Below are 22,708 nucleotides of genomic sequence, written 5' to 3'. Positions count from 1 at the left end.
TGAACATAATTCCTATCATAACTTAATACAGGTCAAATTTTGCCACTGTGATTTCATAGAGAAATAAAAAGACAAAATGCACCTTTTTTCGTGCATTAACGCTGCCAAGACGCTACCTTTAAGAGTAGATGGAAATAAAGAGGTAAAAAAATATTTTTCTCTTCAAACAAGCACAGAATGCATCGATTTTGCTGTAAAACGCAGGCCGTATTCAGCATTAAAAGGGAATGAGCTAAAACTGAATCCTCAATGTAGGACATTCTTATCAAGTCCTCCATCTCTATTCTGCTTGTCACAGTGTGGTGCAGCATCTGCTGGTTACTAAATGTACTGCTTTTCCACTGAGCCTGAGCTTGAGCAAAGTGGTGGGGGAAAAAAATTATGTCTGAATGGAATATTTGTTGTGTCTGAGTGGAATATTTGTTGTGTCTGAGTGGAATATTTGTTGTGTCTGCGTGGAATATTTGTTGTGGCTGAATGTTTACTGTTGTTGTTGGTGGTGTTGCTGCTGGAATCTCTTTAAATCTCTTTAGCCATAGGACTGAACGATAACGTGGGACAGAAAGACATCTCATTCGAAGGTATAATGTCAAGCTAAACTGGTTTAATAATAATAATAATAAAAAGATAAACTCAGGAATTCCGATTATTCTGTTTGACTAGCTAATTTACAAGCTGTATATACAGAGATGAATTTTTCATTCTGATTGGGCAGCATTTAAATGAGGAGGACTTTATTGAACTTTAAGGAACGCAAGGAGTCTCCAGTGTCAAAGCTTTTTGTTCCAGGAGGTTTTGCGTCACAAGAAAGTCTTCCGAAGGTGCTTTGCTTTGTGGTTACTTGTTACTTGTCTTTTGTCTTATTTACTTCAAAACGGAAAAGAGAGTGAAATAAGAAAACAGGAACTACATAGGGGCCACAATCTTCAATTAAATGTAACTATAATTGGATAAAAAATGAAAAAAGATTTATTATTTCATTATTTTCGTCATTATTTCGTTAATTGCATTATTTTTCCGGCTTTTATTGTTGTTGTTGTTGTTGTTGTTGTTGTTTTTTAAGTTGAGAATCAAAGCTTCAAGACATGCAATTATTATCTCCTCTTGTGACTAACAGCCAGACAGTGGGGTTGTAATAACCAGACGAATTTTTTTTATCATTTACTCAGCAGCAAGACTTTATTACATGCAGTTACACACTTCGTCATTGCACGAGAGGCACTACAGTGAGCCCGACAAGCACTTGATAACTATAAAAAAAAACAAAAAAATAAAACAGGTAAAACACAGAGTTCACGTTTTTTTTTTTTTTTTTTACACATTCACAAGTAAAAGTTACAGATCGGCGGCGGCGCTCGGACAAACTCATGCATCGACAGGCTCATGCTCACTCGCTTACAGGGATTCAAGCTACACGGCAGCGATACCTGAGTGACAGTTACAATCTTGTATGGGGGATGTAGTAGACAGAAGTAGACAAACGTTAAAAAACAGCAGTTACGTCGATTAATTTACTGTACGGTTCTTGCAACATTTTAAGGCAATCGCACAATGGCGCAAGTTCAGCGACAACAGATTCACCAGTTTTAATAGATACACTAGTAAACAGCACACAATAGATTAACTTTACTTGGGCAAAACAAACAAACAAACAAACAAAAAAAAAGAGCAATAGTTCACTGGAGAAGTTCAGCTGGGTCAGGCACTTAAGACTGGAGAGCACTCGACAGGAAGTGCTGTCTCAGCGATAGTTTGACATCTTGTTAAGTCTCCAAGTACAATCAAATAACACTGCAAGGTTAATACAATATATTTACTGCTGCCTTTGACAACAGCGCAAGCGTTGTAACATTCAGGTTGGTTGGTTGTTCAGTGCCTCCAATAAACACCGCAGGAATGTCGTAAGTCGGTGACCGTCAAAGAAACCGTTTCGTTTATGGATACCTGTAGTGCACAAGATCTGCTTAAGTCTGTACACAAGGCAGCAGTCATGCAGTCTGGCAAATAAACAAATACATTAACAATACACAACTGTTCCAAGACGAACACAAACACCTTCAAGATGCACCCTGCTTCCAAGAACAGAACGTTAACAAACGCTAGCATGCTTCGACGTTAGCATCGACATCCCTAAAAAGATCCACATCAGCTGCCACAGCCATCGACTTGTTTTTGCATACTGTACAACCCCTATGAAGCTTTAAAGCTTGTGTACTCGGATATTAATATTAATATTAATTTGATTGGCTGAGAAGCCATTGCACGTTTGCAGAATTTTAAAAACATGATAAAGAATTTAAAATTGCAAAAGCTCAGGATCATTCAACGTCATCTTAAATCCCGCTGGAGTTTTTACTGAACTGAGAGACTGACTTGCATAGCGTGCAAATCAATGTACAGGATAAAATCCCATCCAGCCAATGGTGTCCCTTACAAATGTTAGAGATCTACATGCTGTTCGGGTTATAGCACAGCATGTTAAGCTGCAGGTTCTCATCCCAGTGTCTGAGGATGATGAACAGCTGATTGGCCGCCGCCTTCACCGCCGCCAGCTCTCGTCCCTCGGGCACCACCTGCTCGTCCAGCCACAGGCTCGCTTTAGCAGCAATCATCTCCCATTCAATGAAGTGACTTGCAGAGTTGTTTTCGAGCCACGCCAAGGCCACGGCTGTAGCCCACACCATACCCTCTGGTTCCTGCCCCATCCTCTGTGTGCCTCCGGGTGACACCGGTGTCTCCACATACCCCAAATCGGACCCCTGTCCACTGTCAGAATGTGAATAGCTTGGAGAGACTGAGGCATCACCCAAACCGGACGAGCTGCTCTCAGTTCGGGGACTGCGAGGCGCAGTGTCCTCAAACTCAGACAGATCGGATTCTTTGGGAGGAGGTGAAGAGCTGTGCTGGACCTCCAGACTGTCAGTTCTCCTGCTGCTGAAGTGAGAAAGGTGTGGGAGGCTGAGTCTGTGGCTGGTGAATGGCGACGTCCACTTCAGCTTGTCCATAGGGACGTTTATTGCCTCGCACAAGGCAGCATCCAAGACAAACCCGCCACAGGACAGCTGCAGAGACACCTGCAACAGTCAAGAGGACAGTCAGGAAGAGAAGCCTGTGTAGACTGTGTCGACGTTGGTCTTTTTGCTGTTTTGTTTAATTTTTTTTGTGTTGTGCTATAATTTGTACTATTATTATGACTTCAGGTGCGTTCGTGCTTTTAGTCTATCTGTAGTGGTTTTGGATTTGCTGTTGTGTAGCTGAAGCTCATATTCATATTTAAATGCTGTTGGCACCATGGTCGTTAAGTAGAAACTAGGCTGTGACTTCCAACTCGTTCTAAAAATAAAAAAGGAAAATAAGAAACAGATGAAGGATCTCTACTGACTATTGTTCTGTGTCCTTTTTCCGTACATCATTAAAGATAAGCACTGTCTGGGCGTCAAGAACTCCATTTCAGCCTGAGAGGCCTGGAGACCAATTGACATTTAACTCTGGATTCAACAGTCACAATAAACTGCGATGTCCTGAAGAACTCAGAGTGAGCCAGCAGGCCATTTTTTGCCAAATTCATGAAAATATTTATATTCACGTCTAAGGTTCAGTGGCAAAAAAAAAGATTTATGGCTTTCCAACAAGCATGAAAATGTTTCTGAAAAGGAAATGGACTGTAACCTATAAATCCTACTTATAAGTATTTTTCACAACTCCCCGCTATTTTGGATATTATTCCATTTCCCGACTGCAATTTTGGAGGAAATTGTGTTTTGCCGAATGAAACAATACAAACCAAAGGGATGTAGTCTTTGTTGTCATTATCACTCTCTCCCACCGAATCAGCTTTGTTTTGTGCACGGCACATAAAGCCCCGGGCTGCTTTAGTCAGGAGTCGTGTTCTGCTGAGGCTCAACCTGAGAGAAAAGTCAGAAAAACATCTAATGAAATGCTCCCTGAAGGCAAACCTCGTTCCTCACTACACAGAATAATTTATCTTCAAACCTTCAGCTTCGATGTGAGCTTACAGACTATTGAGAGATCAATATGGAACACACATCACATACAAGTGGATAAGTCTTTCATAAACTGTAGTCTAGGAACTTAAATGCAGTACAGGAGACTTCAAATATCAATGAATAATAAACATGACGGAAAGCATGATGAGTGGAATCTCAGACAAAACAAGTGAAACAACCACAAGTGGCTTTCACACACAAAAAACCTAACTGTTGCCAGGTCCTAGTCCTGGCCATGAATCATTATATGGTATATGAGTTGGAGCAATGATGGCTTAATTTCCAGATACATGATTATGTACTTCCAGTCACCCCTGGCAGTTATAAACACCGGGCAGAATGAAATTTCTTCATCAATCACTGGAAAAACCCAAACATCAAATATATACATATAAATATAGGCTTTTGTCAGCATAATCACACACTGTTCTCAAGATACTTCAAGTGGGATTGTAGTCTAGCTAGTGGATAAAAAAGAGAAATTGCGTAAGTAATGATTATGTAAGTAACCATATGAGTGCTACAATAACGAGCTGAGAGGTTTTCTGAAAACATGACACCTTGAGTAAAAAAAGGTGCACTTCCAAAATACCACTGGTAGCCAAGGCCCTTAAACAGGGCCCTTAACCCTCACCTGCTCAGTTAAGTTGTTCTGTTGTTTATAGAGAATGTAGTATATACAAATTTACAATATGGGGTGGTACAGTATCTATACTGTATACTATAAATCATATGCAATAATATATTTTGGGCTTCTGGCCATGAATTGCTGTAACAATGGCAGGATTTGAACAATCCGTCAAATCAGCGCTTTTTCTACAACATGTTGGGCCTTTTTTTATTTGACTGACAACAGCACTCAAAAAGCAATCAATATGCATCACTGTGAGGGGAGAAAGTGAGTATGGAATAATCAGATTGTAGATTAGCCTGTTTGGTGGAAATGTCCGCAATGGAATTTACATCTGCATCCATTATCTTGCGGTTCTTTGGCAGTCGAATAAACGCTTATGACCAAGCGGCTGATCATGAGCACTCAAAAAGCGATCAAAACGCCCTGTTTAGGGGAAAAGAAAAAACAAGTACACAATAATCGAAGTGTAGGTTGTCTATTAGCAATGTTGAAGGGAATTGACATCTACTGCATGCGTTAGTGAGAAAAGAGTAAAAAGTGGGGAAAAGTCAGGTTATTTGTAGTTTCTTTGCAACAGTGTGTGGAGTTGAGTAAAATTGGGCTGTGAGCTTTGTCACTAATTTGCCTCCTACCAAAACTGAGAGACATTTATTAGCAGAGAGAAGTGCAATAAAAAATAGCCGACTTGTATCTACTTCCAATATCTCTCTCTCTCCTGCATTGTCCTTCTCCATCTTTCATCAAATAATGACTCACGAATGTCGTCTTTCTTTATCTCATACCCACCTGGCTGAGAAGAGACTTTCCACTGATCTTGGCGAATGGTCCAAGATCACCGTTGGACTCCTCTGAGAGGCTGAAACAGATAGATAGATAGATAGATAGATAGATAGATAGATAGATAGATAGATAGAGAGAGAGAGAGAGAGAGAGAGAGAGAGAGAGAGAGAGAGAGAGAGAGAGAGAGAGAGAGAGATAGCAGAGGCAACAGGTTGCCTCAGGGATAACACGTTCTTGAGGATGTTCATTTAAGCAGCAGCACTACTCTACTCCCTGTGGAGTGTGTGTGCATTTAACAAGACTATTACTGCTCTAGTGCTAGAAAACCTTACCTTCTGTGAAGCTGAACCGTTCCAATCCAGCTGATGATGGAGTGCTACAAGGAGAGGCTTTGTCTTCAACTTAGAATAAAAATCTCAAATTAGTTTTTCATTTCTTTTATTCGACATAGGCGTGTGCTCGTGAGTGCAATGGATGTTAAATAGTATACTTTTAGTTTTTTAATATAATACAAAAGATAAGAAATAGTGGATAATATTGTAACATATCTTACAAGTTGCCATTGTTTGGTCTTCTCCTTCAGCTAGGCAGCCAGACTGCGTATGGCCCAAGTCCCCCGAATAACCACGGCTCTTCCTGCTTCCTGAACGCTGACTCGAATGTGAGCTACCCTTCCTGTTTTCCCCTGAGAGCAAACACAGGCATTGGACTAATTAGATTAGGCGCGAGCGTTCACAATTTGCAGCTAATTCTTGCATTCTTCATGCTTTTTCAGCTTCGCTGTAAAAGTCGGAAAGCCTTGCCATCTTATCTTCAGTTTTTTTGGGGGTTGAATAAACAAGGACCGCTGCAAGTGTCTGCTAATTAGCAGTACGTGCCAATCTCGAGTGCTGACAAATTAGGAGATGGTTCTCTGGCACGTTGAATGTTTTTAAAATATTTTTCTTAACACTAGCATAAAATGACGTTTTGCCAATTAAAGGGTAGAATTCAGTATGTAGGAAGTCCTATATTAAAATGTAGATACATGGGGGCATCAAATCAAATCAGGAAACTTATGAATGTATACATTATACAACAAATCATATACGTTTCAAGTTATCGGGACTGCCAAGTAGTATAGCTAAAAAATCCAATAAGGTATCAAGTCAACTCTGGCATAGTCAAGACTACATCTGTATATGACAGCTGCCAAAACTTCATTAATTTATCCAGATAGAATAAATGCGAAGTTCACTTTCGTTCTTCGAACAAATGAGGGAACTGTATGTCAGTATGTTTCTCCTTTGGGAAATAGTTTAAATAAATTCTCAAGACACAGACGATGACATATCGACAGAAAGTCCAAAGTTTATTAAGTAAACCAAGATGTGACTCACCGGAATAGAGGTACTCAATAGAAATGGGTAGATATTCATTGCTGTCTAGGTCAATGGGCACAAAGGCTGTGTATTTGCTTAAGATGTTGCAGGCTTTGCTAGTCTGCATGGCATACATCTGATAGCGCCTACCAGAACCTGAATGAAATCAGATAGTCATGCGATCTCTCACATAGATCTCTCAAATCTATATTCTAGATTACTTTAACCACTACACATATTTGTAGAAAAAGTCTCGACTCATGACTTACCATGCTCAATCTCACACTCTTTGTCAGCCATCTGCTCAAAGTCTTGGATAATTGACCGTGCAGCCAGGTGGTGAAACGTTTCATTTGACAGATCCTCGTGAACCTTTTCCTCCCGCTCGCGACCTTTCAGGAAAGGTTCGATGTCGAAGCACACCTCCCATTTCACAGGTTTCCCACACAGCAGTCCTGAGATCATGGCCTTGCAGTCACCTTTACCTGTGCTCACAGGCTTGTACTCTGGACTGTGCGGGTCTTGGGGCGTTTCCGCTTCGCAGAGCTGATGACCGTAGCCATCTGCAAGCAACAACACAGCGGAGTAAACATCTGCCTGTCTGACATACATTACGATTCCATCTGAAAGCTCATAATTACGGTGGCAAGAGTGGGTGGAACATTTATCTTGAATGGCTTATGCATTGCAAGAGCAGAGCAATACATGGGCTACTTGGGCTAAATCAGGAATCTCTCTCAATAAACAATATTTTCATTTTATTCTCTCATTTTTTGTTAACAAATGATTTAAAGCAGGGGTCCCCAAACTATAGCCCGCTGGCTGAATAAGGCTTGCTCTCACTTTTTAAACAGCAATCAGAACAATGCCAGAGACGTATTTAGATTTTTTTATTTTAATATATGTTTTTCTCACATTATATCTGTATTCAATAATAAAGGTTGGCTTCCAAACAAAATTCCCCTTAATTATTAATTAAAGGTCGTGGCACCGAAAGTTGATTACTGGAGCTGTTAGCTATCTGAAAAAAATCCATACCGGTCTGCTGTCATTAGAGAGCGGCCTCTAGAGGCAAATCACTGACACCACGTGCTGTATGTTTTTAAAACGTGAGACTGCACGCTGCACGGAGAGCGCTATATTATATTTATTATTGACAATTTATTATTTACATTATCATTTATATAATACTGCTTTAAATGGAGTGCTTGTTTTTTATCCAGTATCCAACTTATTTATTGGTTATCGGGAAGTGCGATCAAACCCAGCTATCAATATTGAAAAAAATTCACGTTGAACTCTAGTTATTAACATAGCTTAATTATTTGTTAGATTGATCCACCAACCATATGCATAAGTATCTCCAAAAATCTCCACAATAATACTGATATTCACTGAATCACTGCTATTAAAAAAAGGAAAAAGGATGTGGCCCTCACAGAAAAGATTTTGGGGACCCCTGGACATCCATATGAATTCCAAAAGGTTTCACACCTATAGTATGTTCCCATAGTATAAGTGATTACATTATAGTTACATAACACTGATCAATAAAAAAATAAACCCATTTAATACCATGAGCAGCTGTCTTTGAATACTACATTGGTCTTTGTGGTTGATTATTGAGCATGCATTCACATTCTCATGCCCCCACTGGTGTCTTCATTGACTTTCACTTCCACTTCATGGTACAACTAGCATTTATACCAATCAGACATTATTTTAACAACATGCTGTGTCCCTCAGACTACTCAACCACTCAATGGCAGCATTCACCGCATTCATTCTGACACTATTGATCTACACGGGGTTTCATTGTGAAATAAAAACGTACCTGCTTCTCCTGTGCTGCCTAGGGAAGGGCTGTCACTGGAGGATTTGGAGCTGTTCTCCTTGTTCAGGCCACGGGTGGCGAGCTGTACACTGGGGTTCACCTGGGATTCCTCTGGTTCTGAGCCTCCATGGGGTTCGTCAGGTGCTGGGCATTCATGCCCTTTGGATGAAGTGGCACACAGGCTGGCCAGCTGGGGCTGCACGTGAAGAACGTCCAAAACTGTTTTAGCATTCTTCTTGTGTGGCAAATAGGGTATAAATGTGCCCTAAAGCTGAGAGGATAGCGAGTTTAAAGTTCACCTCATTATGTGGCAGCTGTAAAAATGTGTTCTCAGAGGAAATTTATAGTGGACTACCAGCATGTGATGCAAGATTAGGAATTGTTTGCACTTGCTTGTCATGTTACAAAGATCCTCTCACTTTCTAAATGACATTTAGGGTCTGGTGTAGAATTTGAATTATTCAAAGTTAAAATGCAACTAAACTCCATAAAAATACCTTTGAATTTATAACCTATAACCTACTTAGTTCTTTCCTCAATTACATTTTGTCCAAGAACTGCCTGATTTCAGTAGAAGAGACCTTTTGTTGTCAAATGATTTAGTTTGCTTTCTGGAAAAGTACTGACTCCTTGACCCTTTTTTAAATCCCAATTTGGACTGTTTTTCCTCCAATCAGATTTCAATATTCTGAAGCTCATCGCCAGAAAAGTGTGCAATAGATGTCTGAGACTGATTTTACTGTATTACAGTTAAGAGTAGTATTCATATCCAAAAACATTACATGGTTTTTTTGCACATTGTAAAAAAGAATCTTTGTGGAAAATATGTTTACGACTTTTTTCACAATGTGCGTTCGCTTTATTTATTTCCAACAGAGATGATGAAAAGGAAAGAGCTCCATGTTACACCACATGCTGAACAATTACAATTTCTTTCTTTTTTTCCCCTCATTTTAAAAGTGCTCTTTTTCGAATGTATTGTAATTCACAGCCAGGGTTAAATCACAGGTTCTTATAATACTGTTATTCATTTAACTTTTATAAAAGCCTTGTTCATTTCGTCTCACTGAACAATGTCCTGTCATGCTCCTCTCAATCTGCATATCGATGCTCCTTTGATAATGAATAATGAAGCGTATCAATGAAAGACTCCTGACCGATATATTAATGTATTAGTGAAGTATTAACAACCTGTGGCTCATTGTCTTAAGTAATATCATGACATGCTTTGTGAAAAAAGAGTGTCGCTTATACTTTGACTGCACTGGAAATGGATAAAATTCTCCAAATGCCATTCTCAGCTACTCCTTTCTAAAATGTGGTCACTAGGAAATTCTGACTGAAACACAGTCTGGTTTAATAAACATATGCTTGTGAATGATGTTCCTACACTCATTCTTTTTTAAGAAATCTATGAGGTTGGTGCATGAGATAGTCCTTGTTAAGAGCGAGGGGAAAGGAAGAGAATCGCATCCTTGCTTTGTATTCTTGATTGCATTCATGTTCCTTTTTTGGCTCGGGCATATTTTTGTCACCTCATTATCTTTCCAGTGCCATGGCAATTGCGGCACTGACACATCTTTCCATGACAGTGAATAGACCTTTCTTTTTTCTTTTTTTTCCCCCTGCAAACTGAACCAAAGAAGATTTCGCATTACAGGGAATGTGGCCATGCACCGCAGGAAGTCATTACCAGTGTGTACCGGGAAGACGGTGTGTCTGAGACTTGGATTACTTTTATGAAATGTACATTTCTGCCTTGATATAATTGTCCAGGGAATGGGCTGCACTACCAAAATAGGCAAAACTATATGTGTGTACAGATGTGACAGGAAGAAAATGGAATTGTTTCAGAGTCTGGACTCAAGTTTGCGAAAGTGATTTAATAACTCCTGTGTATAAACACTGGAATCCTCAGGGTTTTGTTCCTTTAGACTCTGATCGTCTTGCCGGATGCTCAGCAGCGACAGATGGCACCGGAGAGATTAGCCAAGGCGTTGATAAAAGAAATATAACCTTGAGACGGAATTTTAAGATACGTTCATGTGTATAAAACAACTGCAATCATTCTCTATTTAATGAGGTCTGGTATCTAATACAAAGCAGTCACCATTAAATCATTTGTAAAAAAAAATATATATATATATTTATAAGTAAGTTAAACAACCAGGGACCTATTTTTGGTGCGGAACCTCTTCTGGATTACTCTGAAACTCTGATTTAAGAACTTTTTTGGCCTTAATGCGAAATGGACTTTATGGCTTTTTTGAAACCCAACCATTCTGAGATCACCATTTCAATATTGAAGCAAGGTGGTGGAAGTTATTTTTTAGCTTCTTGACTGCTTCTCTGATCAATGTCCTTCTTACAGTCTCAGTATTCCCATGATATAATTATGTATTTAATGAGACTAATATATCTATATATATATATATATAAATGCAATCCTTTTTCCGTGCGGAACAAAGTTAAAATCTAAATCTCCTCAGGAACGTATAACGTGGCAGACAGCAAATTTGTTTAGTCTCCGCCTTGGACTTTTGTTGGACTATTATTCTTAAACTTCAAAACGTACACAACAATGCCAGGGGTATAAAAAAAGAAACTACAGTTAGTGTATTGTCAACGTGTCCAGTCACTTCATACTGGAAATAAGATAATTTTGCGTATGCATGAAAATGCTAAATAATCAATAGCGATAGCCGCTAACCAGGAAGAGCCTAGTAGCTCACTCTAGCGATATGGATTCAAGATTTGAGATTTTTTATGTCACAAACATAGTTATCTGCAGGAAACAACTTGCAGTATTTTGGTTAATTTACAAAACATACTTTTGTAAACTTGTCTTTGGCTTGTTTTGGTATCATGGTGGGCTTCATGGTGCTGTGTGTTTGTTTATTCTGAGACCTTTCAGGAACAGGGTTATTTATTTTGAGACGCTTAAATTGGACACAAATTAGACAATATTCCTGATATTAAACATCAATTAGTTAACTTCTAGATTATAAAATGCTCTAAAAGGATAACTCATATCACAGAAATATCATTTTAAATCCTTACTAACCGGGTAGTTCATTTTCCACTGGGCGCCGTTCTCAGGACTCATATGTCCAATGAGCTCCTGGACCTTGGCTCTCCTAAGAGGGTTCTTCCCCACCACTGAGCTTGGGTCACTGGATGTGTAGGCCTTCTTCAGAGGATTATAATCTTCGATCTGATTGGTGCTGTATGCACGCCTTCTCGGAGACGAGCTAATATTAATCCCTGCGATGGAAATTTCCATAATTAAACAAATCACGAGGCCATAGAGGAAGGCAAACAAAAGGACGGATTGGGGTTATTAAACATGTTTTTAATAAAGACTGGTGATTCTAAGAGTTTCTAGGCTTCAGGGACTACAGCTAGTTTGCATCATTACATTGAGAATAAAAGAAAGCAAATAAATTGGTTTATTAGGGTACAGAAATTTGCCATTAGAGGTTTTTTTACATTTTGAAGCGGTCCTTTGAGTTTTCTTGAGTGAATGAAGCTTGAATGGATTTGTGTCGGTCAGCACTACATGTACATCCAGCACACAAAACATCCAATAATAGGCTTAATACCTAATACTGACTAGTACCTCTTAGGTTCCTAGACTTATACATCTTACTATATAGACAACTTTAAACGATTTAAAGTTCCAGGTTATTACCAATGCCGTCTTGTTCCACCATGCTAGTACTGCTTTCAGACATGGTGTTCTGGTAGGCATCAAACATTCCTGTGCCTGATATATCCCTGGCAGCACCGTGGCTATCTGAGCAACTCTTTCCCAGGTCCTCCTCCTGACTGTGGTAGAACACAGAGCTTGCAGACTCGTTGGAACGCATCATGCTGTATCGCCGTCGCTTGTCCTGACACATTAAGAAGGGGAAAGGAAAAGAAGTTGGAAACAGTTAATTCTGTTATTTTGTTGTTTGGAAAACTAATGAGGCATCTTGGGGGGAAAAACAGGCCATTTCAATCAAATGTGTAAAGTGATTAATAGAAGGAAAATATTAAAACTCTGCTTCGGAAGACAGTAGAAAAAAAATTAAATCCTTAGGCAGTACTGTGGCACCCCAGAGATGAGATTTCAACTAATGAGCTGATAATGCGATTCATGGTAAGTCTCTCAAAGGTGCTAATCTCTGGAGTCCCATTGTTCTTCTTACTTTGAGTTGGCTCATGACAGATCATAGGATTGTGTTTTCGTTTCAATAACCCTAAGCATGTCAGCATTTCAGCTTGCGATATGCTTAACACATACAGTGCAATGTATGATACACCAAACGATAACATGTGCCAATTAGCAACCTAAAGCTACCTGGTTGGTTTGCAATTCTCAAAAAAAAAAATAAATAAATAAATAAAAAAGCACTAGCTGATATTTAGCAGGTGGCAGATTCACTTAAACCCACAGCAAAAAATTTTCTCTGACGTCACACTTTCATTCTGCCTTCAGTGGGTTTTTTACAACCCCAAATCCAAAAAAGATGGGACGCTGTGTAAAATGTAAAAACAGAATGCAATGATATCTCATAAAGCCATATTTGATTAACAATAGAACATAGAAAGCATGTCAAATGTTTAAACAGGAAATGTACAATTTAAGGAAAAATAAGGTAATTTTGAATTTGATGGCTGCGACACGCAAAATGTAAATGCTATTGAAGTTAAACAGTTGGAGAAACAGTTAGGTTAATTGACAACCTGTTAGTGAGATGATTGGGTATAAGTAGTGCACCTTAGAGAGACAGAGTCTCTCAGAAGTAAAGATGGGCAGAGTTTCACCAATCTGTGAAAGACCGTGTCTACAAATTGTGGAACAATTTCAGAATAATGTACCTCAAAATGAAATTGGAAAACAGTTGAATATCTCATCATTTACAGCACGTCATTTCATCAAAAGTTTCAAAGAATCTGAAAAAAAATCTGTTCAAAAGGGACAGTAGCAAAAATCAACATTGAATGTCTGTGATGTTCGGGCCCTCAGGCGGCACTGCTTTTAAAACAGTCATGATTCTGTAATGGAAATCACTGCATGGGCTCATTAACACACCCAGATATCATTGTCTATGAACACAGTTTGCTGTGTCATCCACAAATGCAGGTTAAATCTCTATCATGCAAAGAAGAAGGCATGCGTAAACATGATCCACAAACCATGCCAACGTCTCCTGACCAAAGCTCATTCAAAATGTCAGATGAATCTAAATTTTAATTTTATTTTGGAATCCATGTACACCACATCACTCAGACTGAAGTGGAGAGGGACAATCTGGCATGTTATCACTAATCTGAATCTCTGATGCTATGGGAGTGCATAAGTGCCTGTGGAACAGCTTGCACATTTGGAAAGGCTCCATCAATGCTGAACAGTATATGTAGATTTTAGAGCAACAGATGTTTCTCTCTTCTATTGTGAATAAAATATGGGTTTTTGAGATTTGCAAATCATTGCATTCTGTTTTTATTTACATTTTACCCAGTGTCCTCAGTGATTTTCACACTGCATAATGGGACACAAAATAGGAATAAATCATATGTATGCTGTTTTAATCAAGAACAATGAAGTGCAATGTAATTTTATATATTTATAAAATATATATGTAATATATTTGCATATATTCGAGACTCATTGTTCTAAATAAATGCATTGCCTTATAAACAATTGGAGCCATAGTAGCATTAAAGAGGTACAGAGATTTTGTTAAATGATTTAACCAACCTCCAACCAGTTCTGCTTCACTCCCCATCGAGCTCAACCTCCTCTGTGCTCGTTTTCAAAAGGTAAAATCTATTACTAGGTAAACAGCCACTCACACTCTTCACCTCTGAAGTGTGTGCTACCCTGGGCAGAAAAAATGCACAAAAAGCAGCCGGCCCAGGATGTTGTTTGTTAATTTCAGCTATGCTTTTAACACAGTTAGCCCTCACAAGCTAATCTTGAACCTGAAAAGCTTGGCATCAGCACCCATCTCTCTAACTGGACCCTGGATTTCCTTACAAACAGTAGGTGACAAAACTTCCGAGGAGATCTAAAACTAACTAACTTAAAAAGTTCTGTCTGTGCTACAGGACACTGGAGAGCTTTTACCGCTGTGGCATTGAAAGCACCCTCACTAACTGCATCTCAGTGTGGTACAGCAGCAGCACTGCTTCGGACCGTAAAGCTCTTCAGAGTGCCAACGAATCATCGGCACTCAACTTTCCACCTTGGAGGACATCCACAAGAAACGCTGTCTGCAAAGGGCGAGGGGCATTATCAATGATTCCTTTTACCCCAATCATCGACTATTTATCCTGATCCCATTGGGCAGATGCTACTGGTGCCTCAGAGCCGCACAAACAGACTGAAGAATAGCTTTTTTCCTGTGGCTGTTACTGCACTGAACAGCTGATCATCATACAATGTCAACAAAACAATACAAAAAAATCTACTACGCATTTTTGCACCATCAATAACTCACTTTTACAATTGTTCATTCATTCATTCATTTTCTCCCGCTTATCCGTAATTCGGGTCGCAGGGGCAGCAGTCGAAGGCGGGGTTCTGCTTAGAACCCCGCCTTCGACTGCTGCCCAATACTCACAGCACCGTCCCTTACGGTCCCTCCTGCAGGTGGTGAGCCCACGAGGAAGGCGGCCACACGTCACTCCGACGTCACGGACCTTGATATTTTCCTCGTAAGGGACCTTGCTCAAGGGCCCAAGAGTGGCAGCTTGGCGATACCGGGGCTTAAACCCCAGACCTTCCCTTTTACAATTGCACCACTGTATATTCCACCCATATTTATTCGGTATATCACGTATCATATATACATTCATACTTGTACACAACTATATCAAAGACTCTTCTTTGGTGGAAAACCCACTCCCTATTACAAAGCACTGACACTGGAGACACCAGAGACTTCTTTCAAAAGTGTGGTAAATATCTTTTTACAGAAAAAAGTCACTATATTTGTCACCATTATACTCTGTTTAGCGCTTTTTATCATTAGCCTTACATCATTTACTTATACTTAAGGTCCCTGAGAATGAGCTGTTACTATAGCAACATTACTCCAATAAATGTAGTGTCAGAAACCTGTGATTTAATATATATACACTAAACTACAATCAGAGCTTCTTTTATGGAAAATAAATCAATACCTTCTCATTCATTTGAATATTCAACATGGCTGTGGTGTATGATAAATAGAAATAATGCAAAGTTGGCTCACGGATTTGGGGTTGGAGTGGTAGCGTGTGGTGTCGCAGACGACACTGTATCCAATCAACCGGTCACCAGGAAACAGGCATGTGGTTCCCACTGGAGACAGAAGCACCTCCTTAGTCTCAGGATAGAGCCATTCGATGGATATGTCACTCAGAACAGGAGCCATGGATTTCTTCAGGCATTTAATCATCTGCAAAATGTTACATGACACGCAATTATTAAGAATTAAAAAAGTAAGACTGTGATTATTGTGCTCTAAAAAAATCTCAGACAAAGCAAGTGAATGAAACGGTTTTATTTATTTTTACTTAAACCACGGATCCTTCTTCTGATTCTGATGTTTCCACCGAGCAGAACCAATTGTTAATTGCCGGTGCTTGTAAAGCACTCCGCAAAAATTGGTTTTTGTGCTTTAATTGGAAAGCTGTGACATTTTAGAGCAGGAAATTCATGTTATCATATATAAAAACCTTCGGCTGAAGTCGTTCTCCTTCTGCCAGGAACTCAGCAGCACCTCTGGAAACGGTTGCCACGCCCTGGATGAGCCGCCTGCAAGCCCCTCGACCGATGCCGAACGTGTAGCATCTGCAAAAGTGTCAAATCTGCTATGTGACACCCTTTTCCAAAAGCACTTCGACATTTCTATCAATGAATACATTCTGATGTTGGTAGGCAGAGGTGGAAAAAGTAATAAAAGATTCTGTGGAACATCTTCCTAGAACAGTGGAGGTTATTATAAGAGCAAAGAGTTCAGAAAGCACATAAAATCTTATAGTTAGATGTCCACAAACTTTTGTCTACACAGTGTAATTGATCCTGTTTTGCCATATAGCCTGTATGGACTATCTTAATTGAGAAAAAATTCTGGTGTAATACATATTTACAGAAAAACAAACAGTTTTACAGTTTTATTACTGATCTACATATCAGGCTTCTCATTTGCTTTCACGATTAATGTCAAGGCTTTGATGTATTCCAGGTTGCTCATGCATATGAGATGAAGGGAAACCATATAAAGTGATTAAGAACTCCAGCTCGACCTTTAGTTTTGTCAGAGACTCCCGCCAAGATTTATCATAGATTCATGACTCTTTGCTCATTATGCAGGGTTTACTTGGTGGCTGATGCAAAGCAAGGACAATTCCATATGCCTCGGAGGTCTGGGCAGACTGTGTGTCTAATGAAATCACGGCATGGGGTTCGTTCTTTAGAAGGCAAAGCGTCGCTCTTTGTGCAGGTGCTGTTTTTTTCCCTTTATTTATTTCAGAATTGTGATTACGATTGGAAGCCTTCTGATCTTCTGAGGTGAACAAAATGTGAATGGAAAATTGCATTCAACAGTAGACTGGGTGTTGTGTATTATTGACTTACTGTGACCTTTATGCTCTCAGTAAATGAACCACATGATTTAAAAAAAAAAACAGTTTAGTTCAGTCTAAAGTCCATTGAAGTCGTATGCCATTACACATGCACAGCAACAAATCTCACCACCTGCGTTATGTTCGCTTGTTTTTTTATGTCTATTTGCCATTTTGCCATCAAAATAGAACAACAAGCATTTTCACAGCCAAACATTGTTTTTTTGCATTCAGAAGAATGAAAGAAAACGCTGTTTGCTTGATCAATATTAAACCATTAAGGATGTCCTGAAGGTGCCATACATTATATATTTTCCCTTATTTTCTCATGATCACGACTTAATTTTCTCATGATCTTGACATAACAAACATTGCTTTCTCATTAACAGTACTTAACTTCTTTGTATTTAGCATAAAAGAACGCTTTGAAGGCACCATCATCGCAGCATCATGGATGATCGCATTCACATTTACTTTGATCAGGGACTCGATCAAACTGTAATAACTCAGTGTCGGTCGGTAAATGACAACTTAAAAATAAGTGTCCGACACTTGAGAAGGAGGCAGTCAGGTTTGACACCAACACGTACTCCATGATATACACCAGAACATTCGAGCGATATTCAGTCGCAAAACAATTATATTGCGTGAAAATTAAGTCGTGATAATGAGAAAACAACGTGGTATTCCAAAATCACGAGAAAACAACCTTATTTTTGGCGAGAAATTGATGTTGTGATCACAAGAAAACAACCCTTGTATGTCGAGATCACAGGAAAATTAAGTCGTGATCACGAGAAAACAGGAAAAAATATATATTATAAAGCATGGCTTCTTAGGACTTCTGTAACTCATGGCATTGTTGGATTTTCAATTCTGACTGGTTGGAAGATGCTGGTCAATTGTTAGTAACAGCTGCTTTGACTGTAATTTATAATAAATTGGTCCTTCTAATACAGTACAATTGCTATAGTAACAGCATAAATATATAGGTGCTTATTTGGGGAGCATTTAAGGAAGGAGTCTCCAGTGTCAGCTTTGTAATAGTCAGAACAGAAAACTATGTGAGTTCATCAGTACCATAAAGTGCAACTGATAAGCAAAAAAAAAAAAATGGCCTTAGATGGAAAAAATCGGAAGTATACCTGTTTCACAGCTATTCCACAGGCTAAAAAGCAACTTTTACTCAATGAAAGTGTACCATCTCACACTTAGAAACTTAGTGTAACTGTTGGGAAACTGGTGTAGCATCAATGACTTTCGAGGTACAATTTTTCCAGAGTGATCATTCTGACATTTTACTGGATATCAGAGTTCTATAGTTTATAGTGTAGCTGCAGTCTTGCTGTTCTCTCTTACCTGAGGAATCGCGCGTGACTGCGGATCAGCTCGATGACCTTGCCCGTGTTACTGACGGCTCCGTCGGTGAGGAGGAAGAGCAGGCGAGGATGGCCAAGTCGCACTGGTTGCCTCAGGATCCAGGTCAGCGGTGCCAGGATGTTGGTGCCACCCATGTCAGCCTGGGTCTTCTTTAGATATTCACACGCCGTACTTAAGCTTTCCTGCGACGTGGTAAAGTGTTTTGTCAGGGTCAAATTCGACTACGATAAACTGCACAGAATCAACAGATTAAATACACAAAACTGAACCCTACAAAGCAATAGATTTACACAAACATCTATTATTAGAAGTATGATTGTGTAAGACAGTTAAGTTTTCGGCACACGGAGCTCTCAATATTAGAAATTTGCAGCCAATCAGGAGGTTTTCCACCATGAGAAGGTCATCAGGATAGGGATGGAGGGTTAAGATGCTTCAAGTTTAAAGGTCAAGGAAAGCCAATGCTCTTTAACAGCATTCATTTATTCATCCATAGCAACTGTTTGATCAGGTTTGTGGTCCATCTACAATTTGTATTTTTTGTGGAGAATTAAATTCGTTCGAATGAATAGAGGACAGGTATGTATAACACTGAGCACATCTCTTGGTTGAGCTAGAATTTCGAATCGAGGGATGTAGGTGAGGTTGAGGAACTTTTTTAAGCCAGATTTCCTACACCTTGATGTTTTTCCTCAGTGTTCGCCAGCATTTCAGAACGGGGTGTTTCTGCAGCTTTCTGATTAGCCCGTGGTTACTTAATGTTCAAAATACAGATGTAGAAAAGAATATTCAGAGCCCTAAACATATACAAATATGAATACAGATAGCAGCATTGAGAGAGAAGCACAGAGTGTTAATGCATATGCATGCCTAATGCATATTTTAATGAATGCATGAATCATTTTATAATGGTAAGTAGTTTAGAAAATGGAGTTTGGCCACACTATGAGAATTTAAACAAGTAGCATGTATGGCTCGTGTAAAAACAAAAAGTATTGGACATCTGACTTTCCCAGGTGTGTGTGATTCTTCCCGAAAATATTAGCACAAGTTTTTTTGAACTAGGAGATATGCTTTACATGGGTTGGAGTGGAAAATATTCTGCTATTGAGCTCTGACTTAAACCCTACTGAACACCTTTGGGATGAATGAATCTTCACAAATCTCCACAAACACACTCCAAAATTTAGTGGAACATCTTCCATGAAGAGTGGAGGATATTATAAGAGCAAATGGGGACTAAATGTGGAATAGTATGTTCAAAGAACACATACAAATCTTATTGGCAGGTGTCTAAAAATGTTGTCTAATAAAGTGTACTTTAGGAGCAAAAAATACCAACATTGTTAACAATGAAAAACGAGACATGTTAGTAAAGCAAAAATCCAACTGTTTACACAAAATAATTATATTTAAGTGATCGTGATCAGTGCCGTACCTCATCATAACTCTGACTGGTGCCAAACAGCGGTTTGAACGTGGAGCCGAAGCCGATAATATTGAACAGGCAGGCGGGGAAAAGGCTTTTCAGAATCACCACCATGGCGTCCTGGTAACACAAACACCATGAATGAGCGATCGCTGAGAGAGAAAGGGAAAGAGGACGGTATGGACGCTCAAAAGAGACAGGTAGGAAATGAAAAGGACAGAGGACGAAACGAGGAAAGGTCAAAGCTGTCAGTCAAGAGCTATTCTTTATATCTCAATACAGAATTATATAGAAATGGTAACTTTATATTTTAGTATGTTAAATGTTTTTCTAGGTTTTTGTACACAAAAACATTTCACACAGAAATAATCACATTTTCTTCTTCGAAATCCTTTCCATCAATGGCTGCTTCAAATCAGGTCCTTGTTTATTAGTCACACACACATTTTTATTCTTATCTATTTATTCAAATATTCTGGAAATTTTATTTGAAAAGGGTTTTCAATGTTGTGCAAATGAAGCTTTCTGAATATTTAACCAATATAATAAATGGGTTTATAAAAAGAGAAAAAGAAACATTTATCCAGATTAATTAGTCCTGTATTGTTTTAGTTTTTTTTCTATAAATAGCATCTTTATATACGATCTATTGTGTATCCTCCATATATTTGGTATATATAGTGGTAAATATAAGTTTGTAGTAATGAGATCATCATCTGCATCACTTATAAGATTTACATTAAATCATCTTGGCTCCCAAACCATAGTCTTTATGGAGACCTGGATGCTGCATGATTTTTCTTCCATATTTTTCAGCCAATAGTATCAGATACAAACCATGTACTGATTGATTTACTGTGTGTAAATGTGTTAATTATAAGCTAGATTTCTCCTTCCATGCTGTCCACCTTTCTAGCAATTTCCTTCTTTTTGACTGAAAGTGTCAGCTTGTCATCATGTGACAGCTTTTGTGCATTTCTTTTTTTTTTTTTGCATATTATTCTCCGGATCCGGTCTCGGTAGAGTGACCCGATCCCTAGGCAGCTTGTGCGATGGAAGAAAAGGACCATCCTCATTCAAACGCAGAATGAGTCATCTCTGCATCGTGCGTCACACACGCCCCAACCTCACACGCTCTGGCACACGGTTAACATTTGCTCCCTTCGCCAAAGCCTCAGTCATAATCACTCATGCTGCTCGCGCCATGCGCCGACCAACAACATCTCATATATCACCTACTGCCCTTTTTACGCCACACTTCTTTTTTACGGCTTCTGTACAGCCAGGCAGAATGCTAAGTGAAATAGTCATGTGCTTGTGTTATCTTTTCAGGCCCATGATGATTTTTAAAGACTCAGGAGACACTGAAGATATGATAAAGGAATACTTCAGTAAACACAGATAATATTATGGACAAAATTCGCTTAATTGTTACAAATGTATTGGGAACACTCCGCAGGTCCTGTTGTTTTGGACATTCCCTGTTCCAGTTATCTAGCTATTACAACTAACTGTTCACCAATATATCCCACCCTTTTGACAGGTTCCATTGTAATAATGTCCGTGTATAGCTGTTATCTAACCTTGAAAATTACTTTCAGGAATTTAATATTTTGTATTCCATCATACACTCTATGGACAAACGTTTTGGGACACCTGACCATAGGATTGGTATGTGCTTTTTGAACATCCCATTCCACATTTAGTCCCCATTTCCTGTTATAATAGCCTCCACTCTTCCAGGAAGATGCACTGAAAGATCCACTAGATGTTCCATTCATTTGATAGTAAAGTCAGATGCTGATGTAGCTTAAATGAGGAGCCCTGGGATGCAGTCAGTGTTCCAATTCATCCCAAAGGTATACAATAGGGATGAGGTCTGAGCTCTATAGCAGGCTCAAGATCTTCCACTCCAACCAATACTGGGATAAGTTCAGGTTTCCTGGATAAAGATAAACAGAAACTTGCTACCAGGTGTCCTGAACTATTGTGTCAGGTGTCCCCATACTGTCCATATTAGTGTATTATATTCTGTATAAAGAAATCAGACACATTTACTTTACCTTAACCCGGCTGATGTTGATGCCACTCATACTCCCGCTGCGGTCAATAAGGAAGATAAACTCGCCTTGCACCCTGCGCAGGTCAGAGGTCATGGACCGCAGATCAGGGCAGAAGTTAAGCATAACAACGGGGTTATGAAGAATGTCTTTATGTAGCCTTTTATGGATGAGATCCACCTACGTAGAGCATGGAACGAGCAGAAGATCAGGAGCAATAAAGCATAGATCTGTTGGGGCTTGTTTAATTAAACAAGTTTTGATGACATGATCCTAATATTTGTAATTGTGTGTGCAACAGATGGTAAAAAGATTCTCAAAATAAGGACGGGTCGAGTTAATAATTCAGACTGCTCTGAGCAAACATGTAGTAATTATCCCTTCAGCAGCCTACACCCTAAGTACCGTATTCGGCTGAAGCTCGCAATGAAATTCTATTAAGTCAATGTGTGCGAGGTTCGATGCACTAAATGCGTTAATGAATCTCAAAACGCTGCGAATTGCTGCACAGTTTTACACCGAAGACCTGAAATTAACATTTGTGTTGATACATATATATATATATGTATATATAATTTTTTTTTCTTTCATAGTATTCAATGGTAGTTTCAAGGTTTGTTAT

At 39.1% G+C, this 22,708-nt stretch overlaps 1 protein-coding gene across 2 annotated transcripts in view; it reads right to left on the bottom strand.

Moving 5' to 3' along the window:
* Positions 1–1,148: 1,148 nt before the first annotated feature.
* vwa5b1 (von Willebrand factor A domain containing 5B1) overlaps positions 1,149–22,708 on the bottom strand; it is a 31,182-nt gene continuing 9,622 nt past the window's right edge. For both annotated transcript variants that reach the window (XM_083570439.1, XM_083570438.1), the window contains exons 9-23: positions 22,090–22,266; positions 20,036–20,146; positions 18,577–18,779; positions 16,330–16,444; positions 15,864–16,049; positions 12,308–12,509; positions 11,681–11,880; positions 8,617–8,812; positions 7,052–7,345; positions 6,801–6,938; positions 5,975–6,106; positions 5,754–5,822; positions 5,428–5,497; positions 3,785–3,905; positions 1,149–3,074 (exon numbers count right to left, since the gene is read on the bottom strand). In XM_083570439.1, coding sequence (XP_083426565.1) covers positions 2,448–3,074; positions 3,785–3,905; positions 5,428–5,497; positions 5,754–5,822; positions 5,975–6,106; positions 6,801–6,938; positions 7,052–7,345; positions 8,617–8,812; positions 11,681–11,880; positions 12,308–12,509; positions 15,864–16,049; positions 16,330–16,444; positions 18,577–18,779; positions 20,036–20,146; positions 22,090–22,266 — 2,841 coding nt within the window. In that variant the 3' untranslated portion in view covers positions 1,149–2,447. The remainder of the gene's footprint in view (positions 3,075–3,784; positions 3,906–5,427; positions 5,498–5,753; positions 5,823–5,974; positions 6,107–6,800; positions 6,939–7,051; positions 7,346–8,616; positions 8,813–11,680; positions 11,881–12,307; positions 12,510–15,863; positions 16,050–16,329; positions 16,445–18,576; positions 18,780–20,035; positions 20,147–22,089; positions 22,267–22,708) is intronic.

The sequence above is a fragment of the Silurus aristotelis genome (assembly GCF_946808225.1).
Source record: "Silurus aristotelis genome assembly, chromosome: 19".
Classification (NCBI taxonomy): domain Eukaryota; kingdom Metazoa; phylum Chordata; class Actinopteri; order Siluriformes; family Siluridae; genus Silurus; species Silurus aristotelis.
This window is presented reverse-complemented; position numbering and strand designations above follow the sequence as displayed.